Source organism: Phoxinus phoxinus (genome assembly GCF_949152265.1).
Source record: "Phoxinus phoxinus genome assembly, chromosome: 2".
NCBI lineage: Eukaryota > Metazoa > Chordata > Actinopteri > Cypriniformes > Leuciscidae > Phoxinus > Phoxinus phoxinus.
In genome coordinates, this window is record NC_136877.1 from 1,193,725 (window position 1) to 1,213,846 (window position 20,122).

At 41.3% G+C, this 20,122-nt stretch overlaps 1 protein-coding gene across 19 annotated transcripts in view; it reads left to right on the forward strand.

The window, feature by feature from the left end:
- Window positions 1-19,539, forward strand: part of ank2b (ankyrin 2b, neuronal) — a 111,627-nt gene extending 92,088 nt beyond the window's left edge. For 17 of the 19 annotated variants that reach the window (XM_079594094.1, XM_079594095.1, XM_079594096.1 and 14 more), the window contains 5 exons: window positions 12,123-12,206; window positions 13,146-13,310; window positions 13,583-13,771; window positions 14,916-15,007; window positions 18,266-19,539. In XM_079594094.1, coding sequence (XP_079450220.1) covers window positions 12,123-12,206; window positions 13,146-13,310; window positions 13,583-13,771; window positions 14,916-15,007; window positions 18,266-18,494 — 759 coding nt within the window. In that variant the 3' untranslated portion in view covers window positions 18,495-19,539. Of the gene's footprint in view, window positions 1-2,331; window positions 9,123-9,889; window positions 11,027-11,798; window positions 11,889-12,122; window positions 12,207-13,145; window positions 13,311-13,582; window positions 13,772-14,915; window positions 15,008-18,265 lie in introns of those variants that run through there. The other 2 variants (XM_079594083.1, XM_079594091.1) reach the window with 2 other exon arrangements.
- Window positions 19,540-20,122: the final 583 nt, after the last annotated feature.

A 20,122-nucleotide genomic window follows, 5' to 3' on the forward strand; every position in this document is an offset into this window, starting at 1 on the left:
TGTCTCCTCAATCAATTGCATCAATTAATGAGTTCAGACCACTATCTCCTGACTCACCTGTAACTGAATTCAGTGGATTTGTTTCTCAGAGTACCTATCCAGTAACAGGTCGTAGATCCTGTTCACCTCATTCTCTGTCCTCGGAGAATACAGAAAATGAACTGTACTTTGAAGACCTGTTCACTGCAGAACATAGTATCAGGGCATCCACACCAGCATCAGACACCTCAGTGAATGAGTTTAGATTGCTCTCACCAGACTCACCAGTGCCACAATATTTCAGAGCAGCCTTCGAATCAATTGCTGTAAATCATTTTAGCTCCTTATCCCCTGAATCTGCAATGTCGGAGCATGAACATGAACTAGATATTTTAACTTCAGTGGCTTCTCTAGAATCAATTGATGAACACAGACCTATTTCCCCTGATTCCCCCATATTTGCTCCAGATTCTCCAATACCTCAGTATTACAATTCTCACTTTGAACTTGCAACGGTAACAATTTACAGGTCCTCATCCCCTGAATCAATGCAATCAGACACAGATGTACATACCATTTTATTTGATGACATGATTGATCGTAGAACATCCTCTCTGGAGTCAATTACATCGGATAATGAAAACAGACCTCTGTCCCCTGATTCACCTATTCCTGATTTCACACCAGCCACACACACATTTGTAATGCCATTTACAGGTTCCCAGCCAAATTCCCCAGTATCAGTCAGTTTGGATGTTGAAAATTACTTTTGTCATTCTGACCTTAATCCAGAGCAAAGATCTGACTCTCCTCAGTCAAATGGGTCCATAAATGGATGTCGACCCTTATCTCCAGACTCACCTACACCACAATATTTTCCAGAAGTCTTTCAATCAATTTCTGTAACCGATTATAGTTCCTCATCCCCTGAATCTGCATTATCAGAGGATGAATGGGAATTAAATGTTTTTACCCAAGATTCTTCTGCAGAATCAACAGAATCTATAACTGAAGAGAGATCTGACTTTAGATCTTTATCTCCTGATTCTCCAATATATCAATATTATACCAATCAGTTTGAACCAACAATAGTAACAGGTTACAAATCACTATCTCCTGAATCAATACTATCAGAAATAGATATGCAGACAGATGTATTTGATGACTTTATGACTGACCTTAGAAGGTCCTCATCTGAGTCAATCACATCAATTAATGAAAACAGACCTCTGTCCCCTGATTCACCTATTCCTGATTTCACACCGGCCACACACACATTTATCATGCCATTTACAGGCTCTCGACCAACCTCTCCAGAATCAGTCAGTTTGGATCTTGAAAATGAATTGTGTCATTCTGACCTTAATCCAGAGCAAAGATCTGACTCTCCTCAGTCTATATTATCTGAAAGTGAGATTAGACCCCTGTCCCCTGATTCACCTGTACCTCAATTCAGTGCAGTATTCGCTCAGAGTAGTTTGCCAGCAACAGGATCTAGATCATGTTCACCTCAATCGCTGTGCTCAGAGAATACAGAATATGAACCTTGCCTTGAAGAATGGCTAACTATAGAGTATCGACCAGATTCCCCCGAATCAATTTTATCAGATACTGACAAGAGACCACTTTCCGCAGACTCCTTGCCTGAATGGAGACCCATGTCACCCGAATCTGCCATGCTTTTGGAAGACATTAGAGGGTCTTCTCCACAGTCAAATGGGTCTATTAATGAATTTAGATCCCTATCTCCAGACTCACCTACACCACAATATTTTCGAGCAGGTTTTGAATCCATTTCTGCAACAGATTATAGGTCCTCATCCCCTGAATCTGCATTATCAGAGGAGGAATGGGAATTAAATGTTTTTACCCAAGATTTTTTTGCGGAATCAACAGAATCTATAAATGAAGAGAGTTCTGACTCTAGATCTTTATCACCTGATTCTCCAATATATCAATATTATACCAATCACTTTGAACCAACAATAGTAACAGGTTACATATCACTATCTCCTGAATCAATACTATCAGAAATGGATATGCAGACAGATGTATTTGATGACTTGGTGATTGACATTAGAAGGTCCTCATCTGAGTCAATCACATCAATTAATGAAAACAGACCTCTGTCCCCTGATTCACCGATTCCTGATTTCACACCGGCCACACACACATTTATCATGCCATTTATTGGCTCCCGACCAACCTCTCCAGAATCAGTCAGTGTGGATCTTGAAAATGAATTGTGTCATTCTGACCTTAATCCAGAGCAAAGATCTGACTCTCCTCAGTCTATATTATCTGAAAGCGAGATACGACCCCTGTCCCCTGATTCACCTGTACCTCAATTTAGTGCATTATTCCCTCAGAGTAGTTTGCCAGCAACCGGATCTAGATCATGTTCACCTCAATCGCTGTGCTCAGAGAATACAGAAGATGATTCGTACTTTCAAGAATTAGCAACTATAGAGTTTCGACCAGATTCCCCAGATTCAATTTTATCAGATACTGACAAGAGACCACTTTCCGCAGACTCCTTGCCTGAATGGAGACCCATGTCACCCGAATCTGCCATGCTTTTGGAAGACATTAGAGGGTCTTCTCCACAGTCAAATGGGTCCATAAATGAATGTAGACCCTTATCTCCAGACTCACCTACACCACAGTATTTTCCAGTAGTGTTTGAATCAATTTCTGCAACAGATTATAGGTCCTCATCCCCTGAATCTGCATTATCAGAGGAGGAATGGGAATTAAATGTTTTTACCCAAGATTTTTTTGCGGAATCAACAGAATCTATAAATGAAGAGAGTTCTGACTCTAGATCTTTATCACCTGATTCTCCAATATATCAATATTATACCAATCACTTTGAACCAACAATAGTAACAGGTTACATATCACTATCTCCTGAATCAATACTATCAGAAATGGATATGCAGACAGATGTATTTGATGACTTGGTGATTGACATTAGAAGGTCCTCATCTGAGTCAATCACATCAATTAATGAAAACAGACCTCTGTCCCCTGATTCACCGATTCCTGATTTCACACCGGCCACACACACATTTATCATGCCATTTACAGGCTCCCGACCAACCTCTCCAGAATCAGTCAGTGTGGATCTTGAAAATGAATTGTGTCATTCTGACCTTAATCCAGAGCAAAGATCTGACTCTCCTCAGTCTATATTATCTGAAAGCGAGATTCGACCCCTGTCCCCTGATTCACCTGTACCTCAATTTAGTGCATTATTCCCTCAGAGTAGTTTGCCAGCAACCGGATCTAGATCATGTTCACCTCAATCGCTGTGCTCAGAGAATACAGAAGATGATTCGTACTTTCAAGAATTAGCAACTATAGAGTTTCGACCAGATTCCCCAGATTCAATTTTATCAGATACTGACAAGAGACCACTTTCCGCAGACTCCTTGCCTGAATGGAGACCCATGTCACCCGAATCTGCCATGCTTTTGGAAGACATTAGAGGGTCTTCTCCACAGTCAAATGGGTCCATAAATGAATGTAGACCCTTATCTCCAGACTCACCTACACCACAGTATTTTCCAGTAGTGTTTGAATCAATTTCTGCAACAGATTATAGGTCCTCATCCCCTGAATCTGCATTATCAGAGGAGGAATGGGAATTAAATGTTTTTACCCAAGATTTTTTTGCGGAATCAACAGAATCTATAAATGAAGAGAGTTCTGACTCTAGATCTTTATCACCTGATTCTCCAATATATCAATATTATACCAATCACTTTGAACCAACAATAGTAACAGGTTACATATCACTATCTCCTGAATCAATACTATCAGAAATGGATATGCAGACAGATGTATTTGATGACTTGGTGATTGACATTAGAAGGTCCTCATCTGAGTCAATCACATCAATTAATGAAAACAGACCTCTGTCCCCTGATTCACCGATTCCTGATTTCACACCGGCCACACACACATTTATCATGCCATTTACAGGCTCCCGACCAACCTCTCCAGAATCAGTCAGTGTGGATCTTGAAAATGAATTGTGTCATTCTGACCTTAATCCAGAGCAAAGATCTGACTCTCCTCAGTCTATATTATCTGAAAGCGAGATACGACCCCTGTCCCCTGATTCACCTGTACCTCAATTCAGTGCATTATTCCCTCAGAGTAGTTTGCCAGCAACCGGATCTAGATCATGTTCACCTCAATCGCTGTGCTCAGAGAATACAGAAGATGATTCGTACTTTCAAGAATTAGCAACTATAGAGTTTCGACCAGATTCCCCAGATTCAATTTTATCAGATACTGACAAGAGACCACTTTCCGCAGACTCCTTGCCTGAATGGAGACCCATGTCACCCGAATCTGCCATGCTTTTGGAAGACATTAGAGGGTCTTCTCCACAGTCAAATGGGTCCATAAATGAATGTAGACCCTTATCTCCAGACTCACCTACACCACAGTATTTTCCAGTAGTGTTTGAATCAATTTCTGCAACAGATTATAGGTCCTCATCCCCTGAATCTGCATTATCAGAGGAGGAATGGAAATTAAATGTTTTTACCCAAGATTTTTTTGCAGAATCAACAGAATCTGTAAATGAAGAGAGATCTGACTCTAGATCCTTATCTCCTGATTCTCCAATATATCAATATTATACCAATCAGTTTGAACCAACAATAGTAACAGGTTACATATCACTATCTCCTGAATCAATACTATCAGAAATGGATATGCAGACAGATGTATTTGATGACTTGGTGATTGACATTAGAAGGTCCTCATCTGAGTCAATCACATCAATTAATGAAAACAGACCTCTGTCCCCTGATTCACCGATTCCTGATTTCACACCGGCCACACACACATTTATCATGCCATTTACAGGCTCTCGACCAACCTCTCCAGAATCAGTCAGTGTGGATCTTGAAAATGAATTGTGTCATTCTGACCTTAATCCAGAGCAAAGATCTGACTCTCCTCAATCTATATTATCTGAAAGCGAGATTAGACCCCTGTCCCCTGATTCACCTGTACCTCAATTCAGTGCATTATTCGCTCAGAGTAGTTTGCCAGTAACAGGATCTAGATCATGTTCACCTCAATCGCTGTGCTCAGAGAATACAGAAGATGATTCGTACCTTGAAGAATGGCTAACTATAGAGTTTCGACCAGATTCCCCCGAATCAATTTTATCAGATACTGACAAGAGACCACTTTCCGCAGACTCCTTGCCAGAATGGAGACCCATGTCACCTGAATCTGCCATGCTTTTGGAAGACATTAGAGGGTCTTCTCCACAGTCAAATGGGTCTATTAATGAATTTAGACCCTTATCTCCAGACTCACCTACACCACAATATTTTCGAGCAGGCTTTGAATCCATTTCTACAACAGATTATAGGTCCTCATCCCCTGAATCTGCATTATCAGAGGAGGAATGGGAATTAAATGTTTTTACCCAATATTTTTTTGCGGAATCAACAGAATCTATAAATGAAGAGAGTTCTGACTCTAGATCCTTATCTCCTGATTCTCCAATATATCAATATTATACCAATCAGTTTGAACCAACAATAGCAACAGGTTACATATCACTATCTCCTGAATCAATACTATCAGAAATGGATATGCAGACAGATGTATTTGATGACTTTGTAATTGACCTTAGAAGGTCCTCATCTGAGTCAATCACATCAATTAATGAAAACAGACCTCTGTCCCCTGATTCACCGATTCCTGATTTCACACCGGCCACACACACATTTATCATGCCATTTAATGGCTCCCGACCAACCTCTCCAGAATCAGCCAGTTTGGATCTTGAAAATGAATTGTGTCATTCTGACCTTAATCCAGAGCAAAGATCTGACTCTCCTCAGTCTATATTATCTGAAAGCGAGATTCGACCCCTGTCCCCTGATTCACCTGTACCTCAATTCAGTGCAGTATTCGCTCAGAGTAGTTTGCCAGCAACAGGATCTAGATCATGTTCACCTCAATCGCCGTGCTCAGAGAATACAGAAGATGATTCGTACTTTCAAGAATTAGCAACTATAGAGTTTCGACCAGATTCCCCAGATTCAATTTTATCAGATACTGACAAGAGACCACTTTCCGCAGACTCCTTGCCTGAATGGAGACCCATGTCACCTGAATCTGCCATGCTTTTGGAAGACATTAGAGGGTCTTCTCCACAGTCAAATGGGTCCATAAATGAATGTAGACCCTTATCTCCAGACTCACCTACACCACAGTATTTTCCAGTAGTGTTTGAATCAATTTCTGCAACAGATTATAGGTCCTCATCCCCTGAATCTGCATTATCAGAGGAGGAATGGGGATTAAATGTTTTTACTCAAGATTCTTCTGCAGAATCAACAGAATCTATAAATGAAGAGAGATCTGACACTAGATCTTTATCTCCTGATTCTCCAATATATCAATATTATACCAATCAGTTTGAACCAACAATAGTAACAGGTTACATATCACTATCTCCTGAATCAATACTATCAGAAATGGATATGCAGACAGATGTATTTGATGACTTGGTGATTGACATTAGAAGGTCCTCATCTGAGTCAATCACATCAATTAATGAAAACAGACCTCTGTCCCCTGATTCACCGATTCCTGATTTCACACCGGCCACGCACACATTTATCATGCCATTTACAGGCTCTCGACCAACCTCTCCAGAATCAGTCAGTTTGGATCTTGAAAATGAATTGTGTCATTCTGACCTTAATCTAGAGCAAAGATCTGACTCTCCTCAGTCTATATTATCTGAAAGTGAGATTAGACCCCTGTCCCCTGATTCACCTGTACCTCAATTCAGTGCATTATTCCCTCAGAGTAGTTTGCCAGCAACCGGATCTAGATCATGTTCACCTCAATCGCTGTGCTCAGAGAATACAGAATACAAAAGTTACTTTGAAGACCTGTTCACTACTGGATCAATATTATCAGAATTTGATAGAAGCACAGATGTATTTAATGACTCACTGATTGATCTTAGATTGTCTTCACCGGAGTCACTGACATCGGTCAATGAAAGCAGACCACTGTCCCCTGATTCACCTGTCCCTGACTTCACGCCACTAACATTCACATTTATCATACCAGAATCAGATTCTCAGTCAACTTCTCCAGTCTCTTTGGATGTCGAAAATGAATTCTATCTGTCAGACCTCAGTACAGTGCAACGACCTGACTCTCCTGAATCAGTAATATCAGAAATTGAGCATAGACCACTCTCCCCTGATTCAGTAAGTGATTACAGGCCAATGTCACCTTTGTCAATGGTAGATCGGGCATCTCCAGAATCCTTTATATCATTGGAAGAGTGTAGACCATTACCGCCAGACTCACCAGTTCCACAGTTCTCTTGTATACATAATATATCAGCAATGAATTTATACCGATCAGATTCTTCTGAGTCACTATCATCAGACACAGACATTGAGCTCTGGGTTTTTGCATCTCAAGTTACTGAACGGAGAACATCCTCACCTGAATCAATCATGTCCTTGAATGAAAAAAGACCATTATCACCAGACTCGCCTGTTTATGACTTCAAACCATCAGTGCATGTAAATGTCACCCAACAATCCACATACAGGTCATCCTCCCTAGAATCAATTGTGTCTGATGTAGAATTTGACACGGCAAGCTTTGCATCTGAGGGCAATACATGGACTGAATATAGACCATTGTCTCCTGAGTCAGGTAAAATATCTCCCGTGGATCAGTGTCATTTAGAAATTGAATACAACCAGACTGTTGATCAAAGCCACCAATCACTTGGCCAAGAAGTATCCAATTCTATGACATATCTGTCATTACAGAACACTGTCAGAATGGAGCCTCAGTATAAACTTGTGTACAAAGCTGTACCCTTGTCATTAATCTCCCATTTGTATGATCCTCAATATAGAGGTGACACTTTCTGTTCAAAACCAGGTGTGTTTGAGTATGCTGGATGTAAAAAGGAGATTATTAAGACTTTTGAATGCAGTTCTGAAACACCTGTGCATGCAGAATCGTTTGATTTATTTGGAAACAATCAAGCACTTTCCACAGATTCTTTGTTTTACTGTACAAGTTTACATCCGTTTCTAATGGACAATTCAGATAGGAGAGCATCCTCACCAGAATCATATACATCCATGAATGAGAACAGACAGCTCTCTCCTGATTCACCAGTTCCTGAGCACAGACCTTCATTGCCATCTGCAGAGTTTTTGGCCGAAAGTCGACCCTCATCTCCTGAGACAACATTCTCTTTGAATGAATTTCGAAGTCTTTCACCTGATTCACCTATACCTGAATACTCAACACAATCACCAGTTCCAAATGAACAATCTAGTTTGGTACTCAAGCAGCACAAATCCCTTTTTACACCACTGTCCGTTTCATTGTGTAATGATCAGAGTTCTGATATGGACTCATTCTCATCATGGTATCCATTGCCACAATGGATCATGTCTGAAAACAGACCTTCATCATCTATCTCTGATATTTCAGATACAGATTCTAGATCCTTATCGCCTCAGATATTCTGTGATGAAACAGAATTGCGAAACCCATCGCCGGAAGCTGCAACATTAGAAACAGAACTAACTGAAACGGTAACGCCAGAACCTTTAGTTTTTGAGGCAATTTATCGACCTGAATCTCCCGAATCAGTGATTGAAACTGAATATGAGGAGTTTTATGAGAATTTGAATTATTTGTCATTTTCTGACATTGATGAGATTACGAAAGATCTATCTGTCCTCAAAGATGATTCTGCCTTGCTGAATCTAGTGACATTTGAACAATGCACAGCACAAATCAAGTCTCCACCTGAAACAGAGGGTCTTCAAACTGTTGAGTGTTCATTCGATGAGGAGCTAAAACCAACCCCACCTCATGATATAGCCTTAGAGCAAGCACAGAAGGACACAGAAAGTGTAACAAAGACAATTTCTTACTGTGAAGAAAGGGATGTAATCACTGCAACTGGTGCATCTGCAAAAGATGAAACTAGCCTCAAAATCCAAAAAAGAGATGACAGTCAACACATGGAAAGATCACAGCAACAAAAAGATGATCTAGGACATGATTCAAGAAAACTAGCCCCTCAAGACGCCAAAAAAGGGGTAAGAGATTGAGCATGCAGCTGTGAATCTTGTGTGTTTATCACAATGTATGAACTAAGAGGAATGCAGTGTCAAATCTGCCCTGAAACACGGAATTTCACAATTCTGGATCTACTAACAAATCAAGACTAAATAGACAACTGTAGAGCAAGCATGTAGTTTTAGCAGTGTTGAGAAAATTGTCAATTCTGGGAATGTAAACGGCATGTCTGAATCTTAGCCTTAGAGCAGTGGTGCCCAATACAGTTCCTGGAGATTTACCAACCTTTAGAGTTCAGATCTAACCCTCATCAAACACATCTGTCTGTAATCATCAAGTGCTTCTGAAGATCGTAATTAGCTGGTTCATTTGTGTTTGTTCAGAGTTGGAGCTCCAGGAGATTTCCAGGAACAGGATTGGGAAAGACATCCGTATTTTGCATCGGATGTTAATGCATGTTAGGGTGAATCCCAATTCTCTGTCTTACCCCTTCCCCTTAGTTTTGCACGTTCACGTGAGAGGATACCCCTTGGTTTCAAGTAACCTCGCGAAAATGCTTGGTTTTAAGGGGTATATACCACTGCCCTACCCCTCGATCAAAATGAGAATTGGGATAGCCCGTACTCCCACGTGAACGTGCAAAACTAAGGGTAAGGGGTAAGACAGAGAATTGGGATTCACCCATAATCTTTTCTATCTTTTCATGCAACAAAATCTATTGCGTTTATGTGATGTAGTTATTACATATTGGGAGAAACATTGTTTTCTTCCCTTTCATTTTGCACAGGAAAATGTCTCAATGGACATTGATTCAAAACCTCAAGTGAAAGATTTAAGTTCCATTTCAAAAACTTTAGAGCCTCAAATAAAGTCGACAGCATCTTTATTGACCAGTGAATCATCAAAAGAGTCACATCTAGCCACACGTGTTCCCAATATACCTGAGCAGAACAGATCTCAACCAGTCTTTGACTTGGAGGCCCACAAATCCACTCCTGATTCATCACCTAATGAGCCTAAAGCATCAAATATATTGCAAGACGTAAATTATTTTCAGTTTTATCTCAAAGACTCCCACAGAAGAGTTGAACTAAATCAAATTGATTCCTCTGCATTTAGTTTGAGTCTCGAATCACCCGATTACAAAACTTTGCTTGCAAGATCTGTGAAGACTCCATCAACAGGCATTCAGGCGTCACTAACTGATTTAAGTTCAATCTCTCCAATAATTAGCACATCCTCTTCCAGTCAAGGGAAGTCTGATGAATCTCTAAGCGAGAGGATTTCTTGTGCTGAAGAGGTTGTCCAGCTTGAACAGATGTTACCATCATTTGGTGGTGATGAGCCTGAATCAAGTTTAGCCTTACCTGGAACTTATCCATTTGTAGCTGCTATGACACCTTGTAATCTGGAAGTGACTCAAGAGCTCAAAGCCTCTGAGATGCCTATAAGACTGACAGGCGACCAGATGCTGTTAGATGCCCCTGCAGCTTTAGATGTTGACTCTCCACTTTACAGTCTCAATCTTAACTACAGACCAAGACCTGTTCACGCAGATAGCACTGAGTCCGATGCTGAGTTTTTTGATTGCCAATCTGATACATCTGAGCCAGAGTTTGGACCATCAGAACTTTTAGATGTTCCTCAAGCAATTTACCAAGTTGAGGAACTTCCATCTTTATCAAGCAGCCCTGAATACCTGACAGGTGTACCTAAACTTCGAGAGTACACCCAGATGAAAAAGGATGATCGGCCCCTATCCTGGGGCAGTGAGGACCTACCCATAGTTATTGAGCCAGAGGACGAGTACACTGGTGAGGAGAAGGCTTTCCCTTGTGATTATACAGGTGATCATTCATTTGCTGAAGAGCTATCTCCAATGAAGGGAATAGAGTATGATGACGATGATGACTTTCTAGGGAGGGTAAGCCATTTCGCATGACCTCAGTTTGTGAGGAAGAGTGCTGTAAATCCCCGGCCTGTGCTAACCAACTGACTTAAGCCCTAATGGAAGATTTCAAAGCCAGCAAGCTAAAGTTTGCAGTTTCAATTAAAAATCAGTTATTAACATGGTTTACATGTGTGCACCCAATCTGATCTCACAGGAAAACTATGTTACGCTGTGTCAATTTCATATGAATTTATATGAACTGAGTTGTGCACGTATGACTATTGGAAAAAAAGCATGAAGGTCCATCCCAAACATGCCCGTCACTGGGGAGTAAGCAGATCATACAAAAAACATATGAATGAGATACGAGTTAGCCACCAGTTTGCCAAATTAGTGATTGTGTTTGTGCATCCTTTTGCTTTAACTGGAGTAACTTTAATTATCCGATATAATGTCACAATTGACAAGCATTTAAAAAAGAAATAATACTTTCGCACTTAAAAACTAATCTATTTTTTTGACTGCATGATTATGGTTGATTTTCATTCCCAGCAGTGTTAGTCTTTTCATTATCATCATTTATTGATACTAATATCTGGTTTGCATCAAAATGTGTTACATTGCTGGGAAGAAAAATTTAGCAATAGTAACACTGGTGAAAATAACAGTTTTTACTAAAAAAAAGGTAACTAAAACTAGTTAAAAGGAACTTTAAGAGTACATTTGCATGGTGTGACATGCAAGTATATGAGATATACAATAGTACTGAAGACATGCGCCCACAATGCATCTCTGCCACTCTTAGGAAATAGCTGAGGAACTAGGGTTGCTGTCTGATAGTTCAGAGGAGGAGGTTTTGACCACCAGGGTGGTGCGGCGCCGTGTTATAATCCAGGTACCTGTTGTGGGTCTGTGTCAGTGGACCCCCATTTCCATGTTAGGGGGGGATATTGAATAATGGAAGTATTTTCATTTGCTGGTATAACGAAAGAAAACTGTAACGTTATATTTAATTTCCCATTAAGGTATTTGTCTCTCAGGACTGAAGTGAACCTTTTCCATTAACGTTATTTTCAATCTCATAGTCAGAAAAAAAAAAGAAAATAATCTTTTTTTTTTCTTTTTTTAGGGTGACGAGATGCCTGAAATCCCTCCTCAGACAGTGACAGAAGAGCAATACACTGACGAGTATGGAAACATGGTGGTCAAAAAGGTAAATGTTTTAACTTTCACAGATTCAGTCCATTCAATGTTACGTCCATATTTGCCCTGCATTTGCTACAGTATATAAGGTAAAAATGCTGCCGCAGAATCCTTTTAATTGGTTAATTGTAGGATGCCTTTAGAATAATTCACATTATGAGAGAAATGAATTACCTTTAGAATTTACAATGACACAAATTGAGGAATGAGATTATTAGATTAGATTATTTCAAAGTGTGTGAGGTTCATTGCATGAAAACTTTTTCTGTCTCATTGACGGCATTTTCCGGCAATCCATGTTTTCACTGTTATACGGTAGGGGGCGCTGTTACACATCTTCTGAAAGAGTACATAATCTCCGGATCAAAACACAGGTGAAGAAGAAGCAGAAAACAATGATAAAAGCATTGCTTATGCACATTGTAGACTTGCCTTGACTTTCTCACTTTTTGTTCAAAACGTTGCTTTTTTATGAAACTTACCCACATTCAAGTGTAGATAAAAAAAGAATGCATGAAGCTAAAATAAAAAGTTTTTTTTTTTTTAGTTTGTTTAAATACAACAAAACAAATTCTGGGGGCCATGAAAGCTTTGTTAAAATGGTAAAAAACGCTGGCGGTGGCTAGCAACTTCTTTAAAAAAAGAAAAGTTAAACTAGTCTTGTTAAGTTACCCTTTTTACTCACAATAAAAGCATGACATGTGAAGCTGAAACTGCCCGCCACTAAACGTCACACTGAACTAAGCACATTGTGATTGGTCACTTGACAATCCAATCAGACGATGTCTTCATGTCTGTGGTTCTTGACCAGAATAAGTCGTGAAAAGGTCCAGAAAAATACGAAATTATATTATGATTATTTTCTTAATATGCTGGAAGATGGTAGTATTCTTCTCATCTTCAAAGTGTACTTGATAACATGATCATTTTCATCATTGTCTCCACACAGATAACAAGGAAAGTCATCCGTAAGTACGTGTCGGCGGATGGAGTAGAGCGAGAGGAAGTGATGTCAGAGGGGCCGAGACAGGAAGTCGTCGCTGTGGACGAGGCTGACGGATTCTCTAAAGTCGTGAAGAGGACGGTGGTGAGGAGCGGCGGAGATCAGACCGAGGTGGGAAACCTTTCTAGAGATTTTATTCAAGAACGAGTACCATACCGATACTTTCATTCTTGGTACTTTGCGATACCTATACCTATCATTACATTTTAGAAAGTTTGGTAGAGAAACAAAATGAATATTCTCATGTTTCCAGCTTCACCTGTACAGTATATCTTGAATGCACGGTCCAGTATATCTTGAATGCACGGTCCAGTACGTTGCTCATGCATACATCTAATAGGCCTCTTCTATAAAGGCAATGCTAAATGCTAATCTGATTCCAGGTGACCTTCTCTGAACCCTTCTCGTACATTGGGGCGACGGCTTCTGAGTTCGAGGACGAGCCCGTCCAAGGTCGGAAGGTCAGCAAGGTCGTCAAAACCATGGTCGTGCAAGGTGAACGAATGGAAAAACTCATCGGGGACCCTTCACTCTCATCGGATCTCCCATCAGCCAAAGACGACTTTGAAAAGGTCTAGATATTTGGTTGTTCTCGAATGCAATGACATTTGAAATATGTTTATGGGTGGTATCCAAATACCTTTTTGGTCAATATAGTACAGTAAATATTAGTTTTTGTACCACTAGCTCAAGTTCAGAGTGGTCACTAGTGACGGGAGAAACTAGGGGTTTTGAAGCTTTGAATCAATTGACTCGCTGAATGATTCACTGATTCGCTGGCGACCCCTGCTGGTCAGAACAGTGTAGATGCAGCGAAAAATCAGTCAAAACATGCAGAAAAACAGCTTTTACAAACAACCTGCAGTTTCATTGAAGATGTCATCTATTAAATGCAGTTAACAAATCATCTAATGCCATTAAATATGGAGAGTCTCTATAATATGAGTTATTTTATTAAATTGTTGGGCTTGTTTTGTTAGTTTAATGGAGAGCTTGGTTAATCAGACCAGTAAGAGACTTTTAACTACAACTCCTCTTTTGTATAATATTATATAAACATCGTTATTATATATATGTGTCAGCAAATGTACAGGTACAAGTCATATATAGACACAGGTTCATGCGTTCACAGAGATCATCGCCCCCCTAGTGGCGAATCATTGACATTTGAAATCATGTGACTCTGGCAGTTTGATAATCACTGGATCCAAACGAATGATTCACAAAGGATTCGAAGCTTCAGGAAGCGTGTTTCACCACTAGTGTTCCCGGCTGAACTGTTAGTGGTACTAAATGTGACCCTGGATCCCAAACCCAGTCTGAAGTCGCATGTGTGTCCAACTATACATCGTATGGGTCAAAATTATTTTTCTTTTATGCCAAAAATCATGAGGATATTAAGATCAAGTTCCATGAAGATATTTAGTAAATGTCCTACCGTAAATATATAAAACATGTATTTGTGTGAGTGAATGCAGCACAATCGTGAACATAAATGAACAACTTTAAAGGAGATTTTCTCAATGTTTCGATTTTTTTGCTCCTCAGATTCCAGATTTTCAAATATTGTCCTATCCCAACAAACCATACGTCAATGGAAAGCTTATTTATTCAGCTTTCAGATCATGTATAAATCTCAATTTCAAAAAATGGACCCATGTGACTGGTTTTGTCGTCCAGGGTCACACATGTCTTCTATTTCTCTCGTATGTCTAGGCTTTGAGCTATGTAGGAAGCTTTGGGAAAGTGCACCTGCCTCATTTAGTTGAGAGAGAGACGGTGAAAGAGGACGGATCAGTGGTCAGAAGGTCTGGACGGTGGCATGTCCGTTTATCAGATTAGGAGAATGGTGTGATGATAATAAAAAGGCAGTTAATAATACCTAATGCACCAAGTGTTGCAACATAATGCATTTCTTAAGACGACATGTCTTTATCTGCTAAAATGATCTGCTTTATCTGCATGTCTTTAAGTTGATGCTAAACCAGAAACAATGGCATTTTAAAATATAAGCGGATTGTTGAGGCATGTGTGTGTTAAAAACCAAACTGCCTTGTGTTCTTCAAAGCTACAGTGTGTCATTTTACTTACACGTTACAGTACTCACTCATCTCTTTGCTCCACTGGTTACTGTTAGCATCAAATAGGGGATTTTCAATGCAATTACATTAGGGCACGATATATCGGCCAATATATGTTAGTTTGTAATGTTATCAGTATTGGCCGATATATGTTCATTTGTAATGTTATCGGTATCAGCCGATATATGTTCATTTGTAATGTTATCGGTATTGGCCGATATATGTTCATTTTTAATGTTATCGGTATCGGCCGATATATGTTTATCTTTAATGTTATCGGTATCAGCCGATATGTTTATCTTTAATGTTATCGTATCGGCCGATATACAGGCGCGCGGGAAGTCATTTTCGACAGGGGGTGCTGGCGGCGGCGGCGGGGTGGGGATACTGACACACAATCAAAGACAGTACAGTTTATTCCCCGTGCTATACAGTTCTGCAGGCAGGGGTGTTTGTTTATAAAACCGGGTGGGTCGTTAGGCAGCTTAGGGGGGTTCGGGGGCATGCTCCCCCGAGAAATTTTGGATTTCTCGGACCTACATATGTGCATTTTAAGGTGTTTGAAGGCCAAAAAATTGGAATACAATAGAAGCAAATAATGAATAAAAACACGTTTATTTGTATTATGTACAAACTTTAGTTTCGTCATGTTTTCATAGCTCAATAGCGTTTCGGTGTGCTCAGATGTGCGCGCGCTGCAGTCGCTAGGAAACATGCACAGACGCGCGCGGACATGGATTTCTGTCGCGCAGGTATGTTTATTTTAAAACAACCACAAGTAGATTAAGTGTTCATAAACCGCATAACGGCCAAAAAAAGGCCTAAGTGCCACAAAGTAACAGACTATGCAAATCTGTCTTATCCGAGGGACATTCTTAAACGCTTAACGATCCTTTATATAAATCTGGGCCTGCATGGCGGCAGGAAAAAGACGCAGAGATTTAAGACACCGTGTCTCTACCTTACGATGATTTCGGTACACCAAAGGTACGGGGAAGTTCGCCGGCGGGAACTACAGTAGCTTGTCCTGCTCGTAGTAGTTGCGCAACTTGAGTGTGGGCCGAGAGTGTGCGTGCTGCGTAGTAGGCGCGTCAAGGAACATCTGATTGGCTAATACTACACACTGAAGATATATTAAATAATTTTTAATTAAATAATAACTAAAATGATCCATCTCTTCATCCCACACACCAAACGTGACATACAAAATGTCGTGGAACAGAAACAACAACCAGAAATATTTATAAGCTATCATTTTATTGTCATCACAGTTTGCCAACAGGGGGTGCTGCAGCACCTGCAGCACCCCTAGTTCCCGCGTCCATGCCGATATATGTTAATTTGTAATGTTATCGGTATCGGCCGATATATGTTAATTTGTAATGTTATCGGTATCGGCTGATATGATTATCTTTAATGTTATCGGTATCGGCCGATATATGTTAATTTGTAATGTTATTGGTATCGGTATCCATTGTAGTCTTGAGTTTCTTCCGGGAACGAACACGTCACAATATTCCTCATTATAATAATGAATATGCAGAATAAAGGGGCGGGGCCTGGTTGAGTTAGTTAGTAGTGTGTTAAACTGGCGGTTATGGTAAGGGGCGGGACATTTCCCAAACACACTCGAAGCCCTCGACCAATCCCAACACACTGCTCCAGCCGACCAATCAGAGCACAGTGTGCTTTTCAGGAGGGTCTTCATAGAGACAGGAAGTAAACAGAGCGTTACTGACAGACTGGGAAGAGAGGAGAAAATAAGCATTCATGCATGATAACCTGTTCTAGTAGAGCCCAAAAACAACATCAAGGGCGTCATATGACCTCTTTAATATGTGGAGAGTGTGACTAAAGGATTGATTAGCTAATCATTGCATTTCCCAGACAGCAACATAGTGTCGGCCCAGATCCATGTGTCCCGGATGTGTCCCGGATGTGTCCCGGATGCGTCTCGGATGTGTCTCGGATGTGTCCCGGATGTGTCCCGGATGTGTCTCGGATGTGTCTCGGATGTGTCCCGGATGCGTCTCGGATGTGTCCCGGATGCGTCTCGGATGTCTCGGATGCGTCTCGGATGTGTCTCGGATGCGTCTCGGATGCGTCTCGGATGCGTCTCGGATGTCTCGGATGCGTCTCGGATTTGTCCCGGATGCGTCTCGGATGTCTCGGATGCGTCTCGGATGTGTCCCGGATGCGTCTCGGATGTCTCGGATGTGTCTCGGATGCGTCTCGGATGCGCCTCGGATGTGTCTCGGATGCGTCTCGGATGTCTCGGATGCGTCTCGGATGTGTCCCGGATGCGTCTCGGATGTCTCGGATGCGTCTCGGATGTGTCTCGGATGCGTCTCGGATGCGTCTCGGATGTGTCTCGGATGTCTCGGATGCGTCTCGGATGTGTCCCGGATGCGTCTCGGATGTCTCGGATGCGTCTCGGATGCGTCTCGGATGTGTCTCGGATGCGTCCCGGATGCGTCTCGGATGTCTCGGATGCGTCTCGGATGCGTCTCGGATGCGTCTCGGATGCGTCCCGGATGTATCTCGGATGTGTCTCTGATGTGTCCCGGATTTGTCTCGGATCCGTCCCGGATGCGTCCCGGATGCGTCCCGGATGCGTCCCGGATGCATCTCGGATGTGTCCCGGATGTGTCTCGGATGTGTCCCGGATGTGTCCCGGATGTGTCTCGGATGTGTCCCGGATATGTCTCGGATGTGTCCCAGATGTGTCCCGGATGCGTCTCGGATGTGTCCCGGATGTGTCCCGGATGCGTCCCGGATGTGTCTCGGATGCGTCTCGGATGTGTCCCGGATGTATCTGGATGTGTCCCGGATATGTCCCGGATGTGTCTCGGATGTGTCTCCCGGATGTGTCCCGGATGTGTCTCGGATGTGTCCCGGATATGTCCCGGATCTGGGCCGCACTGTGTTGCCGTCTGGGTTGAAAGATGTCCACCGGTGTCGTGACTCTGATGTGTTGATCCGTAGGACCCGCATGCATAAGACGCGCACCCAGAAACGCACGGTAGTGAAGGACGGCCAAACCAAACAAACGCACCTGGAGCGGCTGGAGGACACGCTGGACGTACCGCGACCCTACGACCCTCCGCGACCCCTCGACCTTCCGCGACCCCACGACCTTCAGGAGCACCTGCACCGGCTGCTTCAGCGCTACTGTACGCCGGAGCCGGACGCCGGAGAGCAGGACCAACAATAACTCACACACACTCCTGATGGTTTCTATTCTTCACTCGGCTCCCACATCCCAGTTCATCTTTTCTTATTTATTATCTTCTCATTCATGGCAAATAATGTAAACATTTTAACCGCTTTATGGCTGAATGTCTTTCTTATTTTCCTGACTGAATTCATTTTCTCATTTTGTGACCAAAGATAGTGTTTCCTTCCGAACTGCTGAGTGAATTGTATGAAAAACGTAGATGTTTTGTGTGTGTGTGTGTGTGTGTGTGTGTGTCATTTTGGTTGCTGTGTTATTATAGAAGCAGAACTAAACATAATGAAAAATGAGTGATGTCAAACCAAGACATTTGTAAATACTGGACTGTGTTCAAGCTCTGGCATATACTCTTCTGTCTCCTGTGCTGTGCGACTGCATCTCTGGACTTCTGTAACTAAACATGTCCGATTACTTGCTTAAAATCTCACTACACACCTGATCGAATATCATGTGAATATCTCTGAGGCATGTGAGTGTGTAACCGCAGTTAATCAAGTGCAAGTGATCAGATATCGGAATAATAACTGGCTATGTATTTATACTGAGATTTAAAAGCCACCAATAAATATCATGCTGTAGTCTTTCTTAATCCCAGAACGCTTCTGAATGCTTCTTACGTAGAGTGAGGATTTATCAGTTTATGTGGATGAAATTGTTTGGTTTTCATACGTTCAATAAGAATGCTTCCATTATACACGTGTGTGCGTGTGTATGTGTATGTGTGTGTGAGAGAGAGAGAGAGAGAGAGAGAGAGAGAGAGAGAGAGAGAGAGAGAGAGAGAGAGAGAATGCAACAATGTCTGTGTTTATTGGAAACATGAATGAATTTTTAATTCTATCCCATTTTCTGTCTTGTTCCATTTTTTCCCGTTTTTAAAGTATGGCTGATGTGATTATGATTATGATTATGATCTGTTTGTGACGCTCCTTACAGTAGAACAGCGAGGACGAGCGATTCAACGGTTTGTTCATTTTCTTCTTTTGCTGTTGCAATGATGTAAAATAAAAATGAAATGTTAATCTTACTAATATTACACTGCTGTCACTTTAATACACAGATCTAATATACACATGGACTCTCTTTCCCGGCGGTTTACACACACACACACACACACACACACACACACACACACACACACACACACACACACACACACACACACACACACACACACACACACACACACACACACACACACACACACAGTCGACTGTGTTTGTGAACTTTGTGTGTCTTTGACAGTTTAAGCTGTGTGTGTGCGCTCAGAAAACCAGAAGTTTAGACTGATGGCTTTAAAACATGCAGATCACTGATTCTTGAGAGTCGGGACAAAACATGTCCCACATAGAAAAGTCTAATTTACAGCAAAAATTAAGAAATTCATCATGATTGGCATACTTACAAAGTTAAATCTAAAGGATTTGTATATACCTATCTGATTTTTTGAATAAACTTTTTATCTTTTTGGGGAAAATTTGAAGGTTTTCTACAGGTCCATGTAGAAGGTCCATGTTATTGCACTTGTCCTCAGCAAGAGGTCACAACATTAACCATCCCAAAAAACTTTAAAAAAGCTCTACAATTGTGAAAACATTTATATCAAATAC